At 39.8% G+C, this 26,081-nt stretch overlaps 1 protein-coding gene across 6 annotated transcripts in view; it reads left to right on the plus strand.

Annotated features, from left to right (window-relative positions):
- Positions 1-25,719, plus strand: part of map2k5 (mitogen-activated protein kinase kinase 5) — a 241,979-nt gene extending 216,260 nt beyond the window's left edge. For all 6 annotated transcript variants that reach the window (XM_067971342.1, XM_067971343.1, XM_067971344.1 and 3 more), the window contains one exon: positions 24,532-25,719. In XM_067971342.1, the coding sequence (XP_067827443.1) occupies positions 24,532-24,636 (105 nt within the window). In that variant the 3' untranslated portion in view covers positions 24,637-25,719. The remainder of the gene's footprint in view (positions 1-24,531) is intronic.
- The last annotated feature ends 362 nt before the right edge of the window (positions 25,720-26,081 follow it).

The raw sequence follows: 26,081 nt of genomic DNA on the forward strand, positions 1-26,081 counted from the left end.
TTTATGCTTGGTTTTACTTGTTTTCTGGCCAGAGTACCATAATAGACTTTGTTTATTGTAATAGGCCAGTGGGAGCAACTGCAATATGAATACACCATCTGATATTTGGGTTTTATTTTTTTTCCTGAACTTGGGTCAAAAAATCAGCTGCAAGCAAATCCACGCTTCAAGTCATAAATAAGGCAATATATTTGTAATCAGAAAATTGGGTTTAATCAGCAGAATTACTTCAGTAGTAACAAATGTAGAACAATTTTCAATAAAATAATTTGGAAGGAACAAATACAATACTTTAAATAGATGATAAGCATCTAAAACTGCCTTCAAAAGTAGAATGGTAAAAAAGGAACTACCTTATCTCATTAGCAACATCCACAGGGCCTTCTCTTCCCTGAACTTCATTCAACCATCTGTATGTTACATAGGGAAATGAAGTTGCGCTCTGCAGCAATACTGCCCGTTGGTATGGAGAGACTATAAAGTGCTCCCTGTGCCAAACGGGGAAAGTGGCTGGATGCATCACACCAGAACTGCAATATGCCAAAGTTGACGTTTCCAGGATCTATCATGTTTAATCCTAATTTTGGAATTTATCTTTCCATTGATAATTATGAGTTTGAACCTAAAAGCTTAAGTTATGTAATTAGTGAGTACAAGAGAATGCATTGTCATTTCAAGGCAAAAACTAAATTAACCACAATGTTGTCTACCAACCACTACTGTCTCTAATTACAAACATTTTTGCTGCTTGCTTTGGTAATCCTATCTGAAATAAACCTGCACAGACAATTGGCAGAGTTTGTTGCAAAAATTCACTGAGCAGTAGGATTTTCAAGAAAACTTGGCACTTCTTGTTACTGTCAGCAGCTTTCATGCTCTGCAAAAATTGTATCTGCCTCATGATATATTGTAGCCTTGTTTGGCAAACTACAGAGAAATTCCAAAAACAGCAGGCCAGGCAGCACCTTTAGAGGAAAAAGTCACGTTAATGTTTCAAGTAGAACACAGAAACTTAACTCGTCATTTCTGTTTATGGATGCTAACTAATCTGTGCATTTCCCCCATTTTGTATTTCTGTTTCCGATTTCCAGCATTTTCAGTTTCTTTGTACAATGAAGAGAAAATCCATCTCTTGCTTCTTGTCTCAATACAGTCCAAAGGCAGGTAGAACATGGAACTTGATAAAGATGGTCTTCTCTATGCCGGAATCCATCCTATACAGCCTGAGAAAGATATTTTTGGCCGTCAGCATTGTGGCTCAAGCAATACCTCAAGAGACGCTAATGCTGAAAATCAGGGTCTGTGTTTATGGAATACAAGAGTTACTGTAGCTCTTTGTTTCAGTCCAAAAAGGTCTGCACAGGATACCAGCTACAAAGCTTCACACACTACTTAACTGCTTGCAGAATACCTTCCCAGGTGCTGTTGTCACGTGGTACCTTGTCCCTCATACAAAGAAGATCACGGGCAGCATTAGTCATCTCTTCTGGAGCTAATGTTGCTGGAATGTGTTAACAAAATGGGAAATCTGACTTGCCTATTTATGCCCAATACAATTTTTCAATCTCTTTCTATACCCTCAGCAACATCTGGGTTCAGATTCATAAGATACATTCTTGCTAAAGTTGTCTTTGGCTCCACCCTATTGTCGCACCACCTAGTGCACACATATATAAATATGTGTGTGTACTAGGTGATATATAGGTGTGTATGAGTGCGTATAAATCTAAATTGGTCATTTGATATGTTTCATAACATGCAGTAACGGGCAAGTAGGAGGGAAATGGGATGGAAGGCCGGGCCGTTTTCTCCTCCCCGTTTCTCCCCCTCCCCTCCCCCCAACTCACTAACGTTTACAAGCAGCAGGCAAGGAAAGGGTGACCGATAGAAGTCTCAACCAGGGGAGGAAATTTACTTGAGGCGGAAATATGGCAGTGGGCCTTTCTGCCTGATTTTGCTCCCTTTTTTCTGCTATCCCATCCAATTTCAAATGGGATAACAGAAGAATATCCAACCCAACCTTTTTGCACTCAATCTATATGCCATTGTGTTTCCGTGCTCACAAAGATGGCAACTCTGATCAAGATGTCAACCATTATGTAATTGTTTTTCTTCTTTAACGTACGAGTACAATTTTTGAATGAGGCTATTTCAGGGATTTAATGTCAAGTCCATCTATAACATCAGAAAATGTCTTTGAAATCTTAACTTTTTTGCAGCATTTTTCACACACATACTAACGACATACACAGCCCACTGTTTTTTTTAATAACAGCAGTAGTCCTATAGAAATGATCTGCATGTAAATATAAATAAAGCACAAGATTTACAATCTGCCATTTAGGATCCTATAGGGTTTCTGTCTAGTCAAAAAAAACCTTTATGAATGGTAGAGAATTCCAAGGGATTTTATCATGTTCATTTTGAAGATAGACTCGAGTCGCTGGTAAAGAACCAGAGTCTGCAGGGCTTTCAGGGAACTGCTGTCAGCTTTGAGGCAGCCTTCACTGATTGTAAATGACATCCAGCAAGGGGGAGGAATGCTGCCGGAGAATAATTCCCAATAGGTCATTTATTCAGCACTGTTTGTTGATTTGACAATGAACAAGCTGTTAAGAATATCTGTGGCATCCAGCAGAACTAGTAAATAATAATTATACTGTGCCTCTCCGCACTTTATCTCCTGTTGTTATTTTTGTTACACTCATCTATGCTGCTTGAAATGTTTCTTTGGAGCAGCTGAAACTGCTGTTGTATTTAGCACTTTTGTTTTAAAGTCACTCTTTCTAATCAAGTGGCAGGCAGCCATTATAATTCAAATACAAGTAGTTCCGACCATTTTAAGTGGCAACATTCTGTGAGTTTGTTAATTACATTTCTGCAGTAAAGCCCCTTTTCAGCAAAGAGACAGCCTTTACTAAGAGGAGCTGCAGCATAAATATAAATCATGAGTGCAACGCAATTTCATTCACTCGGCAGGCTGATGAAATTTGGGAGCTTTTTTGCACCTCTGAAATGATTTGAATTAATCCAAAATAAACCCTTTATTGAGGTTCAGTTCAGGCTGGTTTGCATGTGTGCTTCTTGTTCAATGGGATTCAGGGATTAATTCACTGTTTGTGAACCTGGACCCTTTCACCTCGAGGGGAGAAATTTATCATAAAAGTGTGAAATTGGGGAAATTGCACAGGTTAAATAAGCAATTTAAAACACTAAGCTCACCATGAAATGAGTGATGTTTTACTAAAGATGCATTGTGGTGATTAAATTCAAGCTGACTTTTATGGGTCCGGTTTAAATAACAGTAATGCTAGTGCTGGGAAAATTGTGGTTTTACTGGGTGGTGCTTGAGTTCAGTGGGTAGCACCCATAGGAACAGGAGTAGGCCATTTAGCCCCTCGAGCCTGTTCCGCCATTCATTGTGATCATGGCTGATCTGTGACCTAACTCCATATACCCGCCTTAGCCCATATCCCTTAATACCTTTGGTTAACAAAAATTTATCCATCTCAGATTTAAAATTAGCAATTGAGCTCGCATCAACTGCCGTTATGGAAGAGAGTTCCAAACTTCTACCACCCTTTGCGTGTAGAAGTGTTTCCTAACTTCACTCCTGAAAGTTTGCCTCTAATTTTTAGGCTATGTCCCCTAGTCCTAGTCTCCCCAACCAGCGGAAATAGTTTCTCTCTATCCACCCAGTCAGTTCCCCTTAATGTCTTGAAAACTTCGATCAAATCACACCTTAATCTTCTAAATTCCAGGGAATTAGAACCCTAGCTTGTGTAATCTCACCTCGTAATTTAACACTTGGAGTCCAGGTATCGTTCTAGTAAATCTACCCTCTAAGACCAATATATCCTTCCTAAGGTGCAGTGCCCAGAACTGAACAAAGTACTCCAGGTGTGGTCTGACCAGAGCTTTATACAGCTGTAGCATAACTTCTACCCCCTTGTATTCTTGTCCTCTAGATATAAAGGCCAGCATTCCATTAGCCTTTTCGATTATTTTCTGTACCTGTCCATGACATTTTAATGATCTATGTACATGGACCCCTAAGACTCTTTGGACCTCCACTGTTTCGAGCTTTTCACCATTTAGAAAGTACTCTGATTTATCCTTTTTAGGTCCAAAGTGGATGACCTCGCACTTGCCTACATTGAAATCCATTTGCCACAGTTTTGCCCATTCACTTAATCTATTAATATCTCTGTGATTTTATGCTTCCATTTTATGCCTCCATCCACATTGCTTACAATGCTGCCTATCTTTGTGTCATCAGCAAACTTGGATATGTGGCTTTCTATCCCGTCATCTAAGTCATTAATAAATACAGTGAATAGTTGAGGCCTGGGACACAAGTCACATCTTGCCAATTTGAGTGCCTGCCCATTACCCCTACTGTCTGTCTCCTGCCACGCAGCCAATTTCCTAACCAGGTCAATAATTTGCCCTCAATTCCATGAGCTTCAACTTTAGCTAACAGTCTCTTATGAGGGACTTTATTGAATGCCTTCTGAAAGTCCATATAAACAGCATCCATAGACATTCCTCTGTCCACTACTTTAGTCACCTCTTCAAAAAATTCAATCGGGTTCGTCAGGCATGCTCTACCTTTTACAAATCCATGCTAGCGTTCTCTGATCAGCTGAAAATTTTCAAGGTGTTCAGTCACTCTATCCTTAATTATAGAACCAAATGCCTGGGTTCAACCTACATACATATGTAACACAGAAACCATGTTTGAATGTGATGTGCCTTTGATATAAAACTACAGTTGTGTATATATGAAATAATAAGAAGAAACTAGGAATGCTTAAAATTGGAAATAAAAACCGAAAATGCTGGAAGTGCACAATAGGACCATCAGCATCTGAAGGAGAAAGGTATTTCGGGTAGGACCCTTCACATAGTTGAACAATGTACCAGAGAACAGCCTGTACCTCAACATGAGCCATAATCACCTTCAGGAGAAGAGGGGAGAAAACTGGGGAAGCAGGAGCATAATAATCTAACTTTTTTTTTAATTGTTTAATAGTACAATGTTTAATTTCTTTGGAATGCCAGGGTGCAGTTTCAGTTGTGGACTTAAGCTGAAAAGCATACTTATTTTTGTCCTTGGGACCTTGCCTCTAATTGTCCTAAGCATTCTTGGGTAGCAATTGTTTGTACAACTATGGACTTGCTAGGCCACATCAGAGGGCATTAAGAATCAACCACATAGTGGGAACCAGAGTCACGTGTGGGTCAGACTGGCTAGGGGTGGCAGATTCCCTTCCAATGGTATTGGTGAACCAGTTGGATTTGATGACGTTTAGGTCATTTTATTTGTTTGCCAACCCACAAATGCCCAGATTTATTGAATTCAGTTTCCCAACTTCCCTTGGCGGGTCGGCAAAACCTCCTGGGTTGCTAGTCCAGCACCGTAACCGCTAGATTACCATACTTGCTATGTCTAAGTAAACTGATGCAAAATTAAACATCCAAGTGTTAATTGATTAATGAAAAGTAACAGCAGTGTTATAAGATGTTAAATAGCCACGATATTATAAGATTTTGAGATAACATCTGCTAAAGGTTAGAAGAGTTATGAGGATCATGTGATTGGCTATTGAATTTCAACATCGTTCAAATAAGATTTAATATTAATGAAGCCGTGGGTTGGAAAAAGGCAGGGGAAAACAATTAATGCAAAACTGCTCTCCCAATGGTTCAGTAAGTAAATTCATTGAGCCATACAGACCAGAAGGTTTCAAATGGTTTGCATTGAGTTACCTGCTGTCAACCGGGCTGGCAGTAAGGATGTTATGATTGGCCTCAGTGCCTTTCAGCTAGGCAGGGGTTCAGAAAGGGTTCACATGCCTGACCGCTATCTAGTAATCTCTGCTGGTAAATGCACATGTGTGCACCTCAGAAGAGGACAGAATCAGGCTCGGCTGCGATGCTCTCTGCAATCGAATACCCTTTCCAAACTCACTGTTGGCCTCAGACGTGAAAGATGGTCACTCAGTGATGTACTAAGTGGCAGGTTGTGTTCATGGGGCTGTACACCAGCAAGAGTCAACATTCTCAGGAGAGATGGAGAGAAAATTTATGAAAGAAAAAAATGAATGCAATACATTTGCATTTAAAGGTAGTAGTTTTCGCTTCTTGGATGTATGCCTTCAGCAGGCTGGTGATAGCATCTTGTAACTACACTCTTGGCTGTTGTGGCCTTTTAATTGTTGCTGTGTTGCTGCCATGCAGCAGAAAATCAAATGAAACAATTTGAAATTTGCCAGCGGATGATTTTGAACAGTAATTCACTTCCCTCTGGAATGAATAACAAACAGTATCTCCCTAGTGTTGAGACGAGCTGTCATCTAAAAGATGAACATAGATTTCACACCATCTGAATCATTGCAATTAAAGAGGAACTTTTGCATTAGCAGCACTTTTAAAAAGTAATTTTTCAAAAATTATGTTCTCCCGCACCGTCCCCAGTTTTTACTCCCCCCTCATCAAGGTGGTTACTTGTGTTCAGCTATAGATAGTTCCAAACATGCTGATAACCTTTCAGTACTTTGCCCAAGCCGCCATTTTTCATGCACTCTTAGACTATTTAACTATGGAGCATCACAAGCGAGCGGAAACCTGCCGGCCACTTTTTTTTCTTTATTCCCCCACAAGCCTATGGGCGCTGAGACCAATTGTACGAACCATATTGCTGCGCTGGCTAAAATCGGATATCTCAGCACAGACTGGGATTCATTGATTAGGTACTTCCTGTAGTTTAAAAATCATACATGACAGTATAGTTACCCGTTCCTTTATTTAATAATACTGTTTAAGGTTAACAAAACCAAACTGACCGCTAGTAATTTTCAGACTTTTCTTCATTTGCCATTTTGAATTGTATTCACATTTGTGAGGATTGCTTCACCACTGTTGGAAGAAAAACTCAGTTAAACTATCTTTAGCACATACGATGACTTACATATAAATATTCAGGCTGGCTGTGAACTCAGTGCATCAACCGCTCTGAGGTGTATTAATTGTATTTTCCAGAAGCTCGCAAAAGCTGGCTGCCATTTAATGGAATCTATGCATGGAACAGAATTAGGTCACAAAGAAAGCCTGCATCTTATGTTTGGATCAATGTGTCGGCTAATACTTTATCAGAGACACTTGATTATCTCATGCTGATTCAATTCCTATTCTGTTGGGTGCAGTTGTGCTGTAACAGAATACTCACTGCCTTCATATTAAAAACATATAGCCAATCTATCTGTATGTAAATGTAAGAATCCGCAGCTGGAAATTTTTATGTGGCTTGATTTACTAATAATACATATTAATTTGCTTATCCTAAATAAATAGCTAAAATAATAAAGTAAATATGTAGTTTTTAATGATAAATCTTGAATATGTTTTTTTTTTCTGAACACTGACGCTCTTAAGTTCTGCAGTGCGTAATCTAAAGTATTTCAATTGTTACAGGCTGAATGGTTAGTGTGAAACACATGCATATGATGAAGCCTCCAGCTTCTCCATCCCCCCACCTCCCTCACTACCATGGCCACGATCTTTTTTGATTTTTTTCCCCCCTTTGTTCTCTTATTCTTTCCTGCCCCGCCCCCCACCCCGGACTAAAATTGCTCACCTCTCTTAAAGGCTTGATTCATGCCAGGATACCGTAGTGTGTCTGACACCCATGCAGTGTGTCTCGAGTAGCTACTCTTCGCATGTGAACATTGGCAGGCCAACCCTTGTCTGCTTCTTGCCTTGCAAACTTTCCAGGGATCAGAGCGGGAGCACCTTTTTGAATTTGATTTTTTTTGTTCTCTTTTTCCCCCCCCCCCCTTACTCAAGGGCACCAAGAACAATTGCAGCACTTCACTGCTGCCCCGGATGTGATCAGCTATCTCAGCAGAAGGATCAAACCTGGGTCCTTCTTGGTCTGTGTGGCTGCGTACCACACCAGGCAGGACATTGACCAACTCTCTTGTACATTTTAAAGCCAGTGTTAAAATCAGTATTTCCTTTTTATTTTCACAACAGCTTTGTGTTTGCACTTCCCTTCACTATTACAATTAAGAGCTTGTCCATCATTATTAAATTTAAACAATCACGAGCCCAGCAAATTTAGTAATGATTGAAACAGCAGTTTAGGAAGTGCATGACTTAAGAATGAAACAAACTGAACAGAAGAACACCGGATTTGATCAGTCTTCAAAAGCTGAGTGAAAATGTCTCTGCTCATTGTTTTTCTTTTAACTGCATCTTTCATTTAGGATAAGCACCATGTGCAAGAAATAAATGTTCCATTTCCCACAATTCATATAAATTGTAAAAAATATATATATGGCATGTTAGTGTGGGGAATGGATATCTTCCCACCTCAAATCAGGTACAGCACAACCAGATGCAAAATAAAGCTCCCCTACTCTGCCCTACCAACATGCCTCAGCCCAATCTCAGAAGAGCACCCTCTACTGTACCAGTGTGACCTTTTTTTTTCCATTTCCCACATCCTCTGGCCTCACCGTGTGAGATTGCCAATTCGTGATAAATTAGGGACAATTTTATGCTGTAGGTCCTTACCCACTAGGAACTGGATTGAGACTGCCCCAAAATAGAAAAAGCTAGAAATACATAGCGTTAATCAGCATCTTAAAAGAGAAAAGACTTATGATGTTTCGGTTATGTATCCTTCCTAAGGGTGTCGTAACTGACCAGCTGTGTATTTACTGTTTTATATCAGATTTCCATTTTTTTGTTTTCATTAAGACTGCCCAAACTCATTTCACATAGACCCCTTGCTGCCAGCAGACAGAGGAAACTTTCACCCAACACTCTAAGCTAGGGTTGCTAACCTTCTGGGATTGTCCTGGAGTTTCGAGGAATCCATGATCAATCTCCTGGATGCTGTTGCAAACAACCTGGGAGAAAAATCATAGGGACAGCATAAAAAATATCAGAGATGGGTGACGGTCAAGAATCATCTAATCAGGTGACAGTCTATTTGCTTTATGATTGGAATGGTAAGGCAGTGTGCGGCAAGAATGGGCATATCGAATTATTAATGGCGGGAGCATGGGATGGGGCATCATGTGCTGCAATCTCCTGGAATACGTTTAACCAGAGTTTGCAACCCTAATCTAAGTTGGATTTGAACCTAGGTCCCAGAGGTGAAAGGACAGTGTCTAACCCACTGCACTACCCAGTTCCTCCCAAACATACAAACTTTTAATGAAAAAGAGCCATTGTGTGTTAACATTGTTGGCTGCAAGTGAATAATTGGTAATCATTTAATTTTTAGTTGACTGGGTACAGAAATACTGAATTCAATTTGAAAAAATTGCACTTTTGTCTCAACAAACCTCCCTTAGGCTCACATCTTAATATTCCACTCTGCTTATACATAAAAAAATGACTAAAAATTATTACTTCTTGCACACCTGAAATGGCTTAATCCCTAGTGTGCTGAGAGCAATAATGATTAGCTTTAATCATACTAACACTAAGATAGGGACCCATTTGCAAACATAAATTACACAAACACATCAACATATTTATTAGTAAAATTGTATTTCAGATTTCATAAAGTGAGCACTGAGGTGATTAATTTTCAAAGCTAGCAATGAAGTAGTAAAAACAAAACAAAAAAACAGCAGTGGTTACTGTAATGTTACTTGTTTATTTAAGATATGAAGTCTTCAGTGGAGGGCAGAAGTGCAGGCCATTTATGCTTTTATATGGGGAAAATGGATGGCTTTCCTGCTCATCAGTGAGGGATGAGGGAAGTGTGGTGGTTGCGGTTACATTTGAGGTCTTCAGTGATACATGAAGGTACGAGCTAGTAGTTGACCACCTATGCAAGGAAGAGGTTTGTTCATCGGGTGGGGCATGGGATTGGGATGGAAGGTTTCAGCAGAACGGATTTAATTATCCGGAGGGCAGGATGGATAACGGCGATGGTGCTACCGATACGCTGAGAAAGGGAAGATCATTGGACTGGAATCAAGAACAAGACCAGAACATAAACAGTATATAAAGTGCAATTCACTGCAAAGATTATCAGAATAGCTACGGGGGAGCAGTAAAAATCATCAATTAAGAGGTCATTGACTAAACAGCTTTGAAGTGCAATAAAGGGGTTGTGCATAGTAAACACAGTGCTTTGTCACATAACATTAGACGTTCCTCACTACTTAATGGGTCACAAAATGTGACCACCAAATGTCAACACCACCTACAGGCGCAATGCCATTGGAATGTTGTGGCCACAAACTATTTTTAATAGTATATAGATATCTACTTTTACAGATATTGAAAATAATAAACATGATATGGAAGATTGTGGGGGTTTTTTTTGTTTTTCATCAAACAAAATAACCCTGGTATCCAGCAAGGTCCACATTACACTCTCATATCCTGTGAGGCCCAATATCACTGGTAGCCAAGGATGCAACCATGTGTTTATATATACAGTGGAATCCTCCGATCCAGGAATTTGGAGAAGGAGGGAATGGTTTGATATAGAACAGTAGTTGGAGAGAGTGCAGGGGGTCAGAATGGGTTTCTTGAGGAAAGGAGTGATATCGGTGCCTTTAAAGGAAATGGAGATGGTACTGGATGAGAAAGGCAGGTTGATGTGACACCAAGCATCAGGTGAGGTGTTGAAGCTAGGTGGTTAGGAGCTGGGAAGGGAGGGGATCAAAGGAGCACATGGTTGGACCGTGGACCGTGGGCTGAGGAGAAATGGGGGAGATCACAGTTAAACGACGGGCAGATTGGGGGGGTGGATAAATATTTGAAGAAAAATTTAAAAGATATAGGGAAAGGACAAGGGAATGAGACCAGGTGGATAGTTCTTTCAGAGAACTGGCACAGGTGTGATGGGCTGAATGGCCTCCTGTGCTGTAAAATTCTATTGTTTTAGGAACTAAGAGTACCAAACCCCAATATTGTGTGTATGGTTTGTATCTATTTTCATGGTCTCTCAGTCCCAGCTAGTGATGAGTCTGATGCTGTTTAAGTTCTGTGAACTCAACTCCAATGGGAGCAGGATTCATATTTCTAAACTTGAATCCAAGTCCAGGAGGTGCAAAGGATAGTGCTGTAGCACGCTGTACTACTTAGTCGGTAAGGAAAAGAGGGAGACATTTTTATTGCAGTGTTGTTCATCTGTTTCCAAACATTCAGATCACCATTGGAATAATGTTAGAGTCCTATACCTGGGCAACAGAATCAGTTTTTCATAAGTGGAGTAAATTTATATTCAAAAAAATGTTTTAAATGGCGATTGCTATCCTCTCAGAGAAGGAAAGAGTGCTAAATTTTCATCACGTAATCAAATAATGACATTTTTCCTTGCATTTTATGTCAGTGGAGTATATGTTGATGAGCACCATTCGAAAGTGATGTCAGCAATCTTCTTTTCAGTTCCATATACCAAGCAGCAAATAACTTCAAAACTTTATCCAACACTGGTTTTTGATACCTACTTATTTAGAAGCAACAAAGTACCTTTCCCCCTACCCCCAGTCTGGACACTTCACTTTTGTCAAATACCTTGCACCATTTTTTCCCCCCCTTGGGTGATTTAAACCTAAACCTAATCTTTACCATAACCATAATCCCAGATTCTTTGCTTGGCTCGAGCAATTGACGTTAGTTTATTGCCTTGAGGCTTAAACAACAACATTGGACTTAGTCTTTTTTTTAAAGACAGGATCCCTTGTGTTTAACCTACAGGGGCTGTTTCTCAAGATCACTATAAATCAGAGCTGCCCAGCAGTCTGTTTATTCTCAATCCCTGTCAAAAAAAAACACGAATTGTTTCTTGAAAATGTAATCTTTGAGGTTGGATCGTTATTTCATATTATAAACCAGTAGATTAAAATGGCAGGAGATTATAAATCTTAAAATGATTACCTTGCACTAATACAACTCCAAACATGAAGATTTTGAGCAGATAGTGCTTTCATATATGAATAGGAACATCCTTTTCAGTCACTAAAGGTTTATGTAATGATTTCTGAGTTTCTGTCTGCACATACTGCACAGTCCAAAATTAGTTGTAATAAGTGCTATTCTAGTGAGATTGGAAGTTGCACAGTGAGGTTTAATGGATGCATGCTTAAGAGTCATCTGAAATTCCTTTTTCTGCTATTTTAACAGAAATATTAATCCAGTTATTAAAATAAAAGGATTGACATCTCCATAGGTGAGGAATTTCAGATGAACACATTATGCATTTGTACACTTGTATGCCACTTTCATAATCTTGGCTCAGTTTTAGCAGTCTGTGTTTTCCCCTCGTTTCCTCCCCTTCCTCTCCTGAAGGCAATGTTTTCATGCTAGGGTAATGTTCCACAAGCATAGGCTGCAGTACTTCCTCATGGATCAACCAAGACAATGAGTCCTGCCAGGCTGTTGGGCTCTGAAACCAGCACAGCTGAGGCTGATCCTGTCCTAACCACAGGTACACTTTCTAGCAGCAGATCACTGGATAAGGACCAGGCACATGAACCCTGGCTGATTTTGAATTTTCTCTCTCTCTTTCTCCCTAATCTGAGGACACTAAGCCAAATGGTAATGACCCACCATTGCACTATCTGATTGTAACTGATACAGTACATACCAGTGATCAAACCTGGCACCTTTCTTAAATATAACCATTTTTGACTCGGCAGCACTCTTACATCTGGGTCAGAAGGTTGTGGGTCCACTTCGGGACTTGATCCCAGTAGGGCAGCAGTTGTGGTACTGCAGTTGGCCTCAGCAATCTCTAGACTAGGCTGGAAAAATTCTGCTTCTGATTGCAATCCAGTGACTTCTGCTGAAAAATATGACTGTAGAGATCAGGGTTAGCCCTGATGCCTCACCCCATTTGGATATCCTGTCAACACCATTTAGGCACAAATGTAAAGAAGTTGAGATACTAGATAGCTTTGGAGCTGTGACTAAACAAGAGTTGGTTCATACTGAAGAGGAAGGGAGAAACTATAACGTTTGCGTAATTGAGGATTGTATCTGCACGTTATCATTTTTGGGGGAAGGGTTACGAAATAACTAGGCACTGCCTCCTATGCCTAGCATTCAGGCTTGAGGCTGTGACCTTTTAAGACTTAACGATCATTTGGGGATGAATGTGTTAAGAAGGAATGCGTTGACACTTCATTTTTCAAATATGGTGTCATTTTTATTACATACTCTCTCTTACATATGTTTGCAATCTTGTAGAAAAACCATTTAGAGTTATTAAAAACATATCGTGCCTTATTTTGTGTCACATTAGACTTTGTGTTTTAAAAATAATAAAACTTCCAAAAGATGATTTCCCCTCTTTTTAGTGCATAATTTGTTTTGCTTTTGTTTAGGATTAATTCGATAATTAAGAAATAAGAATATAAAAGTACTGCTTTTTAATTTCTTCTAGGTTTGAGTTGAATAAATAAAGTATATTTCTCTTATTACATGTTTATCCGGAATTCTGAAATTAAGATTGTTGAAAACCTGGAGCGATCCTGGTTTTGATTTCTCTTATTGTGATACGGCACTTTTACATTTGTACTTTCACTGCATTCAGTTATGTATACCATTCCCACTTCTACATTCAGACTGGGGACCAAGCACCATAGGAGCATTGGGCTCCACTTTTATGCAAAACCTTACAGAATGGCAAACACATGGAATTAATTCCCCACCCTCACTAAAACTGTCTCCCTTAACCCAATGGCAGAATAGTACATCCGCATTTTTATAGGCCTATGATGCCATTGGAATAGGGGAGCTGGGCTTGTTTACAGAATACGGGTACAGCTGACAGTGAGCCCACGTATCTGCGGTCGCCTGCATTCATATAATATAAAAGTGCCTGTAGTTACTTGCCTTTGAGCTTCTGCAGTTGGCTATCGTATAAATTTACCTCCATCAAAGCTGCCTCTTGTTTTACTTTTCACGTTCTCTCTGACTCTCACTTTTTCTGTCTTTTCTTCACTAAATCCCCAGTGGAGCAGTAATCATTGTGAAAAAGCCTTTTAGCACCTTTGTTGTCACCATCCCCTCGTGATGATTGTGCCCAGCTGCTAGTAGATAAGAAAATATTTCTGACAAAGAGACCGTGCCTATTTGGCTTCTTGGCTTCAATAATTTTAAGAGCCCACCCCCTCAAAAAAAAAACCTGTTGAGAATTAGAAGAAGCTTTAGATGTGAATTGAGTGTTAAGTATTAGTGAGATGGAGATTATGGCCTCAGGGATGCTAGGAGATAAACAACTGCAATTAGGGGGGAAGCTGATCGAGTAAACAAATTCATACCGAAACAGATGCTTTAATCATTTTAAGAATTGATTCAAGGGAACAAAGGAATCGATTTTTGTCGTCTTTAGTTGGTCGAACCCCTGTGATAACTGGGAAGTTAAATATTTCATAGAGGCTGCTTTTGGTTATTTTCCTACTCGACACAGTAGGTAAACTGTCTTAAAGCAGTCGCCAGGCCAGTGTTTGTTCAGTATTCATATGGAGGAACTAATTGTCCATGTAGTGCTCCTGTGTTCAAATGAATTTGACAAGAATTTCAATTCATTTCAATCAACTTAGACCCAGGCAGATTGCACCAGTTGCTAATATTAATTTTTCCTTTGCAACATGGACTTCATAAATGTGCTAATGTGCTCACTCACCAGCCAAGGCATTCAGGCACTTCTGCACAAAGTCTAAGCATATAATCAATAAAAAAGGATTAGGCCAACTGTGAAATCTGTCTTTCATTCACATACATGCCTGTGTCAATGAACTCCTAGCACACGAGTTTCTCTCCTACTATTGAAGAGAGGATTAATTAACAAGGTACTTAATTTGTGATGTCGTTGAACCAATAAACTTGTTTAACACCTTTTTTAACGGTTTAAGTTACTTGCGTGCTTTGTTGAAGCCAGAGCAAGCGTTAGACTGACTGATTTTATAATGGCGCAATTTTCCTCTGACCCTCATCACCGTTGGGATGAAATAATTAACATGCAAATGTAGATGGGCATCTCTTTAACAATGACCTATTCTTGAAGTGTCGCTGCAGTTTTTGAGGATGTACATTCGTTTTCAGCAAAATAAAATCTGTCTTTTATATATTCTGCTGCAATATCCTTGCTACTTCACCTAATGAGGTCTTGACCAAAAAGTACTCTGTAATTGCTTTAGACTCTTTTTAATTTTCGAGCTTATTAATCATAAGTAGTTATTTAAAATTGCTTATATTAATTTTAGAGTGGAAAACTATTACTGGCTGAGACCAATTAAGAATAGCTATAATATCCCTAGCCAGCTAATTCTATTGTTATACTTGAGAGTATCATGGTGCTGATATACTTTAATGCTTGTTGTATGCAATGGGGTATATTAACTGAAATGAGAACATTGATTTAAATATTAAATTAAATGAGATAATGACCTAAAACTAAGCCTAATGGTGTTATTTGTCACTTTTATTTAAGCTTTTATTTGTACACAGCAGTGGTGTAAAGAGACTGTATCCCTCTTTTCTTCCCCATAAACTAGACATAGATTCAGACATAGGTGACCTTTTAATAGCATTCATAAATATAGCAACTTTTCAATAAGCAAGCTGAGTTGCCTTCATCTTGTCTAAAACTTCTGAGTATTTTTAAACTAAAATCTCTTGGGAGTGGCCTTATGAAGGCAGCATTAATACAACAAATAAGCAGCAATCTCAGGATTTGTACTTGTAGTTCGAGCACCTGGATCTCATACCAGTGCCACAGTGCAACGGCTACAGTGCGAATACAGCATCTGTGAAGGGCTACAGTGCGAATACAGCATCTGCGAAGTACGGTTGTGGTACCTGCAATCTTCACCCATCAAGGCAATGTATATTGAAAGGAGAGTAGAAATGCATGACTGTCAGCTGTTGGTGTCACACCAGTACCAACAGTGTGCATGTGCTATTAAATTTTCATCACCTAAATTAAGCCTCCCATTTAAGCATGTTAATGAATGAAGTATGATTAAAAGGAAGATGAGGTGTGTGTATCTTTACATACGAACAATGACAGACAGGAAAAGACACCCTGGTCCATCCAGCCTGTCCCACATAATTGCGATACCTTGTGTATCACAATGTATACACTCTGCACCCCACCCAAAACCACGTGGTCTCCTGGGAGAGGCGAAAAACCAGATTAAAAACCCAGGCCAATTTGCAGTTTAAAAAAAACTGGGAAATTTCTCTCCGACCCCGCCCCCTCCAGGCGATCGAAACTAGTCCAGGATTGCCAGTGATTGTTTTGGCATAAATGCTAGTTTAAATAGGAGACCTTGATACTTGCTTTATCATTCATTTTTGCTGGTAGATTATCCCGGGTCTTTGTCATATGCCCTGTTTAACAGTTTCATTTTGAAATAAAGTAAATAACCTGAAATTAATCTTGAAAATGAATTAGTTGCACTAGCATCAGGAATAAGTCCACAGAGAGAATGGTTGAAATTAATTTTCAGAATAAATATACCTAGCAGTGTGGTCACTAGGCTTATTTGGCATATTAGTAGATCTCCCATGGTATTGCTCATGGGTAGTCTGGAGCACAATTGCAATGCTTATCTGCCGAGGTGGAACTATGATTAACTAGGCTTGGCCCTTTAAGACCACTGCTGTGGTACTGTAGTAAACAATTTTACAACACCAAGTTATAGTCCAGCAATTTTATTTTAAATTCACAAGCTTTCGGAGGCTACCTCCTTCCTCAGGTGAACGATGTGGAAATCGTTTCCACATCGTTCACCTGAGGAAGGAGGTAGCCCCCGAAAGCTTGTGAATTTAAAATAAAATTGCTGGACTATAACTTGGTGTTGTAAAATTGTTTACATTTGTCAACCCCAGTCCATCACCGGCATCTCCACATCGTGGTACTGTAGGGAAGTGAACTAAACAGGCAGATCCAGATAACTTGTAAATCAGGGAGCAATGTAACTTTCTGGATCCATATCAGAAGAACCCAGCATGAAATGACTGGCACTTTTTTTTCTTTAAGGTTACTTTGCATCTGTAAAAAAAAAAGTGTGACACTTTGAAGTATTGTAAACAATTTTACAACACCAAGTTATAGTCCAGCAATTTTATTTTAAATTCACAAGCTTTCGGAGATTTTCTCCTTCCTCAGGCAAATGAAGTATGATGTGCTAGATACAAGACTTTTATTGATATGCTAGAGGAAAAACAATCGCACAGTGCTGTGCTGATTCTCTTAATTCACAGCCTCCAATTGCTTCCACTACTTACCAGCACAGGTAACATACTTCACCCTAAATTTATAGAGCTCAAACTGCTTTCTACAAACACAACCCAAGTTTGGAAAGGCAGCATCTATAATTGTACTGCTGGGGGTTTCCACAGTTCAAGCAACAAGAATACAAAAATTTCACATGTCCACTATTAAACTTTACTGAAGTCCCAGTAACAACAGTTCCTGAGGTTTTACATCATCATGATCGCCAATCTGATGGAGGTTGTGGGATTTTGGAATATTCCAAAATCCATCAGTAGACATCTCCTTTCTGAATTCATTGCAGGAGTAGACTAGACTGACAGCTCTCCTTTGTCTTGGTCCATTCCTATCAATGTTTTCCATAAGGATGTTGAAATATGATTTGTTGCAGATAAAATAACAGCCTTAAAGATCCCAAAGGATCATAACAATATAATTGTTGAATACTATTCATGTTCTTTTCCTTCCCCTCTCCACCCCAGATATGTAAGCTTGTTTGATCTGGACCTCTACCACCATAATTATCATGGTTCATGATTATCGTACAAGGGTAGGAAGGAACAATATGACAATCATGGGTTTCCCATTGCTAACAGAATATCATTTCAGAAACCATTGTGCCATTACAGTCTTTTAAAACAATGCAATTTACTTATTTCCACTTTTTGTTGAAAATTTTAATTTAATTCAGAATGGCAATTTATGGTGAAGTTTTTTAAAGTTATACATGAATTTTAATTTCCTGCACCAGATTTCTCTCCTGCTTCCCTCAAGCTGCTGACTTTTGCTAGGGTACAGTTTCACAGGCACCAGTCAACCTCCGGTACCTTGTCCAAGTGCCATTTCTTCCTATAGACAGAGAGTGTCACCAAGCTGCTCAACTTGGGGAAGGGGGATGGGGCACTACTGTTCCTGAGCTTGATACTGTTCAACTGTGATCTTCACCGGAGTGCTTTCCGGTGGGGGCCTTGCTTTTTTTTTCCTGTTCCCCTCTCTAGCCCAGGAATGCTGCAGCCAATTGTAGCTCGTGTGTGCTCATTGAGTGAGGATAGGATCAGCTGTGATGCTCCACATGGTCGGAAAAGCAACACACACCTGAATTTCCGATATGTGCTCCCTGCTGGAGAGGCTTCCCACCAGGAGTGCAAAATTGGAAAATTGCCCCCATCATCTCCCATGCAATCGAGTGGAAGGACAGCCTGCTCCCAGATACCTGTCATTTTCACAACAGCTTTGAAATTGCGCTGTGCAAATGTTTGTATACAAGCACTTAACAGGGTCATATGAAATTCTTTTGTCCCCTGTGTTAACCACTTTATTTCATGCAAATGTGTTAAGCATCCATAAGCATCCATATTCTAACAATTTCAAGGCACAAGTAATAGGCCACCAAATGGTAAAATAGAGCAGCTAGGGGTTGGGTGACTTGTTCTTTACTGATGTCATGGCTGAGATCAGGAACTCATTGTTGTGATTTGGGAGACGGGCCTGTGCTGAAGAGCCATAATATGTTTTTGAAGGAATTTTATTTTGTAAAACTATAAAATATGTGGAGTGTTTTGGGAACCCTAGTATAGGGTAGGATGGAGTTGGGATGAATCCGCCCTGACATTCACCAAAAAATTATTATTTTTGTGCCACTATATTCGGTTCTTTCTACCAGTCGTTAACCCAACACTTGCAGTTCCTCACCTTGTGGCTCTTCACAAATGTGATCAATTTGAAGGGGGAATAAGCAGGGATTACAGAACTTGTGTCGATAATAGAATGTAACATTTTCAGTGAATTCTGCAATATAAAAAAAATTCTGATGCCTTTACAAATGTGGAATATTACACAGATCAGACTAACTTAAATTGCCATGAAATACTGCACAAGTGAATTTGATTCCAATTTCATGTATAGTGCTGTAAGACTGTATAATCAGACCCCTCCAAAATGGAAATTTACAGATTTGTTCTCTTTAAAGTTCCTTCAAGAGCCTCTGTAAATTCTGAGATTTTGTGTTGTCCTGATGAAACCTGACCAGGAAGCATGCTATGCCCCCAGTCCTAATGTGCCATTAATGATAGGCTAATGTACAGTGTAATGTTTCTCGACCATGGGTTCATTACACTTACGTGTGTGAGGGCTTTCCACAGTGTGCCCAAGGTCCCAATGCATTATGTCATGTACTACTCTCTCCATATCACACTCTGATGATCAGTATTTTGAATGCTGTATTTAAAAGAAACTAGAAACATGCTGTCTCTTTTTTTAAAAAAAACAAGAGTTTTTATAGTAAGTATTTTATTTAGTAAAGTATCCTATTCATCTGTCCCTTCGCCGTAGGTGTGTAGGATGTGAACATCATGTAAACATGTTGCTCAAGATGCTGCAGTGACATATTTGGTCATTTCACTCAATAAAATTAGAGGTGGGAGGGGAGTGATTAGTTTCATTACAGCTCCCCACCAGTAGCATGGTGGGGTAAAGGTATTGTCTGGTGTTACATTAAGCCATACATCATCCCAGGTTTGATTCCCACTCTGTGCAGAGCACTACAATTGATCTCAGCACCCCAGATTAGGAGGGGAAAAAATCATCCAGGGTTCCTACTTCTGATCTCTGTAAAGTGAATCTCTTCTGCAAAGCACATGGACTTGGTTGAAAAGAAAATGGGATTCACTTGTGCAGCCCCTAGTGGTTGAATATCCTATCAACACTGACAAAGCTCGTACTTGAAGACTGGCCAATTGGACTATACCCAGCATGAGTCAGTGCTTTCAAAAGAAGGGAAAAAGACATAAAAGAAAATATTTGTTACTGTGAAGCAAAAGGGTTTGAGGGATTTATAGAGGCTGAGAAAACTGGAGGTCGCATCAAATTTATGAGAAATATTGGATCATTCAGTCCACAGAACATAATGGCAATCGATGCTTGCCTTTTTTTCTTATTTGTGGAGTGTAACCTTGTTCTGACCCAGATATTTCAATCTACGTCACATTATTTGTATGCTTTCAGGAGTAAAAGTATGCAGAAAAATTGAGAGATTGGACAGTGAGATGGTCTTGAAATGTGACATACTCAGTTTAGGGGCAAGCCTTCCTAATCTGCAAGTATGTATGTGTACATCAATTCATAATGATATTTTTATTTTACAATTTGTCAGAACTGGAAAACATAACTAAAATCAGTATAAAACAGGCATAGATTCCTCTGCTTCAGTTCTTAGAAGATCTTTGTATTCAACCAGTATGTTTGTTTATTAGACCAGAAGTAGGACCCTACCCATTTTTTAAAAAAAATGTCTGAATGGCCTGTGTAGGGTGCTGTTAGCCTTGAAGTTTAACCTCTATTAGAAAACACTGTGGGCTGCCAGTAGCCGAAGATTACCCTTTCTCAAGAAAATGAGAACTGACAAGTTGATTTTAAGAGGCTGGTTTGTCACTGTTTACCTAATTTTCAAAGTTGACACAGAAAATTAGTCTGACTGGCACTCACTCTGTGGCCTGCTTTCCAGTCCAGTGACTCGGCCTCTTCCTGCTGACCTCTTCTCATTCCAGCTAGCGAATGTCCATATAGTGTCATAACATTTTCTTGCCGAATTCGCCTGATTTTTATATTATTGAGGCCTGAAAAGACTCACTTATAAGCTCCCCCTGTTCATTTATTTGAATGTGTCTGCAATTGTATTTAGTGTTGAATAACTTACAAATTACATAAAGGATTGCCGTGAAAACTTACCATTGTGTAGGTAATGCTTAGTAAAACTCTGCTGGTTGTTCTCAGCATTTGTAGCAGGTTTAAAATACAGCGATTCAGCAGCAACTGTGGCATGTTAATTTCAATAGCAGCAATAGAGTTAATGCCTGTGTGCCTTGTGACCTGCTTCCATATAAGATACAGCTTTGTTTTTTGGCACATAACAGGGGTGCTGGAGTTGTGAGGATCACATGCAATTTAAATAGTTTGGAGGAAGAAATGGGCATGTGGAAGCGGAGTTACAGAAAACAAAAGAAAAGGAGAAACCTGTATAGGGGTTGGGGGAGGGAGGTGAGAGAGAACAAAATACAACCCACAGGGGTAGGCATCACTAGTTTGGCTTCTTGACTAGAATTAGTGTTCAAACTGCAGTTTCAATTTGCACTATTCCTGAGTTTCGACGTATAGATCAGCTCACTTTTACTGTTTGCTGCATGACCTTTTGCGGTCTTGTTTTACAATGTCCTCACATTAAGAACAATGTCGCCTTATCAAACCCCACTTGTTTGTAAGCATGCTCAGTAAACTAAGATTTTAAAAAAGGTCAGAATCTGTTATTTAGTTGGACTTACTGCATATCTGCATATCTAATTGTGTTTGCTTTCCTTGGGTGAGGCTGTACAACACAGGAGAGAATTATGCATTTTTGTTTTGTTTCCAGAGCAGGTATTAAGGTTTCTCAGGTCAGATACACAACCTTCATTGTAACAGCTGATTCTCATTTTCCACCGTCTTCAGCCGAGACCTCTTGTAGGTTCCTTCTACACACCAACTCCTCCAGGATTTGAGTGAGACAGTCAAAATCCCTCATAAAAATCAGCAGACATGACCCCCCCACTGCTTTTTCCAACCTGGCTTTAAATTTCCAGAGGTGAAGGGTGCTATCTTGGCTGCATGTTAATATTTGTACTCTTGACTAGTGCATGCGCTCAAATGGCTGGATTCCCTGTGAGGACCATTACACATAGAAAGCTGCTGTTCCTGATTTCAAAGTTACCCAGACCAGATACTGTAATTGCAAGGAAAGTACTGATTGTTTTTTCTTGTGGCTGTCTGCATTACCGTATAAATTGAAGGTAAATTAAGGGACAATTACTTTCATTATGTACTGTCTGCCCTGCCACCCCCATTGAGGTAAGATTAGAAACAATCACTTCAAAAAGCTGACTTAGTTAAGCACATTTAAAGTTTTAATTTTCCTTCCCTATGGCGACTGGCCATTTCAGATTTGTACACTCAGTAGGAAGTAGCTGAGCTGAATTCAACTACTGAACCTGTCACTGAGCGGCTTCATAGGGAGGAATGGTCATCATCCTTTTCTAATCTGGATGCCAATCTAGACGTGCCAAAGCCAGGAAACTTAAGTACCACCTGGGTGCACAGCAGTTCTGGAAGTTTCCTGGCTCAAATGCTGAGCAGTTTCATTTCCTGTGGAGCTGATCACTGGCAGCCCACCAGCAATCTCTGCTTTCTGTACATTTTTATTTCTTTTGTTTCCTTTCTCGTCGGGTATTTTCTTACTTTGTTCTGCTTTAGTTTATTTGAACTTATAAATACTGATAAATTGTGTTCACAAATTAAAAGAAAAAAAATCTCTGATTAATTGTGCTTTCTTGGTGTAAATCTCAGCCTGTATATCGAGTGGTTCTTTGGGCTTCTAAAGAGTATTTTCCTGCTGGTCCAAACCCAACACATAATGCTTGACCCCAGTAATTAAACTATCACTGTCCAATCCAAATACCGGGATTTAAAATATGTCATGTTTCTTCTCCTCCTCACAGTATGTCCTTGTCCTTGCTGATGATAATGGATCATCTCTCATGGACAGATGTCCTAAAGGTGACGTCACCTTGCCTGGCAATGTAGCTAACAATAGTCTCTCACTGATTACAGAACAGGCACCAGCAGAATCCTTCTAGCATGGAATCCTGCTAACATAGAAAAGGTTATCTAGCAAGTTGTAATACCATTTTACCCAACCCTGCAGTATTTGTACCATCTTATATACTGGTAGTTTAATGTCTCAATTAAATTGGCATTTGCTGAGATCTGGTGTACATTGCTCAGTATCAAGCTTTTTGACGTGGTTGCCAGGGACATGTATTACTGTGAATCCATCTTGTCCAGGGAGGGGAATTTACAAGTTTGCAGATGCTGCGCTGATGTTATCCCAGCATGAATCCAAGCTTCCTTTAATTCGCCATATTTGAAAACTAATTTGGGAGAATAAAATTGAAACCCTAATAATTAAAAGACAAAGCATTGAAGGCTTTTTCCCTGTACCATGTTTATCAAGCTTATTCCTTCTACATACCATGTACAATCCATTCATCACAGATTCAGCCCGAGGCTATCGCCACCCTCTCCACTGCCTGTCCAATATTAAGACCTACATACGCCAAAACTTCTCCCAGCTAAATATCAGCAAAACCAAAGCCACCCTTTTCTGCTCTTACATACACCTATGCACATTTGGCCTCAACTCCATTAACCTCTCTAGCTGCTATCTCAGGCCAGAGTTGCGGTACCTTGGTGTACTGCTCAATCCCAAACTCAGCTTCCTCCCCCCACATCTAATCCATTGCCATTACTGTTGCCCACTTCCGCCCTTACCTCTCCCCCTCTTCTGCCGCAAAGCTTGATCTCTCCAACCTTCTCCTTGCTGACCTCCAAAATACAACTCTTCCAAAACACTGCAACCTGTGTCCTCGCCCACAGCTCCATCAGACTGATCATCAACTGGTTCCCCACGCCCCAACTAATTGATTTTAAGATCCTTCTTCTCACCTTCAAATTCTGACACAGCCTCGCTGCATGTTGCCTCAGGGACTTCCTCCAGTTCTCCACTCCCACCACCTCCTGCCTATTTTCAAAAGCCTCCTTACACTTGTCCTCTTTGTGCTTTCACGCACACACAACCCCCCCTCCATCCCCTTCCAGGTAACTTTGTGTCTACTCTTTGTCCACCTTCCTGCATGCAAAGAGCGTTATAGTAACGCATGTTGTTGTTCTGTGGCATGCATCAATGTACTCTTCTTAATATAAGACCATTCAACACAACAGTATGTAAAATCTTGAATTTTTTGCATCAGGAAATGTAAATAGAATTTTCTGTGGTGTGTAATAGAAGGTAATTTCAGCAATGCTGTGCTCCTGCTGTGGATCCTCACTTAATGAGAGCACGGTCGCAGGTAGGTCCCTTAATATTATAGGGCTACTCTGGGACCCGCCCTCCTACCAAGCGAGGCTTCACGCCAAGAGTGCAGCATTGCTGAAGTAGGATATAAAACTACAGGGAATGTATGTTTGTGTGTATCCTTCTGTGGTCAGTTCTGATGGGGAATTTCTACATGGAAAAACCTGAGAGGGGGGGGGGGGGGGGGAAAGAAGGTACATCTTCATGTGACCTTAATAGTTATTAGGTTAATCCATAAATGTTTCTTTCCTTAACTTGGGCTTCTTGCAAAGTATCATTAGCTCTGTTATATTCTCCCATTTTATTTTTTTGTATCCTTTCTTTGCAGGTTCACCCATTTGTAGTGCAGTATAATGACAGGAATGCAGAGGTGGTTTCCATGTGGGTTTGCAGGATGCTGGAAGAGCGACGTTCTCAACAGGGGGTCCAGTGACCAACCTCACCAGTGACTGTAGACAAAGAACATTATCGAGGCAACAAAATCTCAGCAGAGCAAGCAATTGTTTTTTCCCTCCAGTGTTGCCAGATCAATGTAGCAGAGTGTTCCGTGACCACAGCACGCCTTATATTATCTCTTGTCTGAGCAGATGACATCTGTAACTGTCCTCTGACTTGGCAGGTGGTCTCAATTACAGCCATCATGACGTGATCTATAGACAGTCTAAGAGAAGGGTTAGATCGCAGGGGGTCATCACATTTCAAGCAGCGGAGTCCAGGAGTTTCACGTCTAATTCGCTGCACCATTCATGTGTGCCCGGTTGTCCTGTGTGAATTCTGACACATTCTTCCCTGCTCCTGTAAGGCTGGCAGTGTTACTTTAGAGAGAGTGATCCTGTCAATGGGACATGGAGGTATGGTAAGTATGGAGAGCAAGCCGAGCATCTGCCATTCTCCACTGTTTGAAAGCAACTAGAATTTTGGATGTTTACTTATTTTTCTTCTCATGCTTTACTGCATTTTGAATGCCATCAAAATAGTGGGCCTTAAATTTATTGTTTTCTTTTGTCACTATTATTTTAAATAATTTGACAAGATTTATTAAAAATTCCAAAGCGATGTTATGCAATTACGGTGTTCAGTTTTTCATACCCAGGTTTTTGGATAAAATATGCATATTATGTACAGTTTTTGTATTGCGAAATCAGCCAGTGTGTCCATCATGTCTCCAATGCATTGTACTGATCACTGGATTAGTCTGTGCAGTCACACAACTGCCATGCATTATAGTAATGTTATTCCTTCTAAAGAAGTTGCGTATTTTGTTCAGTAGTGGCCATTCCCTGTTGATTTTCCAAAACTTTACATTAAATAAAAACTTTGGTAAAAGCCCAATATTGGTGTCAGAAAGTGAAATTCATGAACAAAAGTGAGTCTTAAGTTATTGTTTTCTCAAGGCAGCTGTGAAACATATACTTCTATAAAAATGTGTACGTGGCCTGACATGATTTGTGGGCCGAGAAGGATGAGGCATGGCAAATCAAAAAAAGAAAATAAATAATTTCTGTATATTCAATAACTTTGTGTGGTATTCACCTTAGTGTCTCTGTTTGCCTTGCGTCCACAGTTTTTGGATCAGAGGAATAGCGTATGTTGCATCAAACATTTGGTGGTATAGAAGTGCCATGGTCCATGCTGACTGGATAGCAGATTATACATTTGCACACAATTCAGTCAAGAAAGAACAAACTTGCATTTATATAGCGCCTTTGATGTCCTCCAGATATAGCAGCCAATAAATTACTTTTGAATTGTAGTCGCTGTTGTTTAGTAGGCAAACGTGACAGCCAATTTGCGTACAGCAACAATGTCCAACAAACAAGATAAATGATCAGTCAATCTGTTTTGATGGTTTTGGTTGAGGAAAAAATGGCGGCTGGG

This window comes from Heptranchias perlo, chromosome 34 (genome assembly GCF_035084215.1).
Source record: "Heptranchias perlo isolate sHepPer1 chromosome 34, sHepPer1.hap1, whole genome shotgun sequence".
Taxonomy (NCBI): Eukaryota; Metazoa; Chordata; class Chondrichthyes; order Hexanchiformes; family Hexanchidae; genus Heptranchias; species Heptranchias perlo.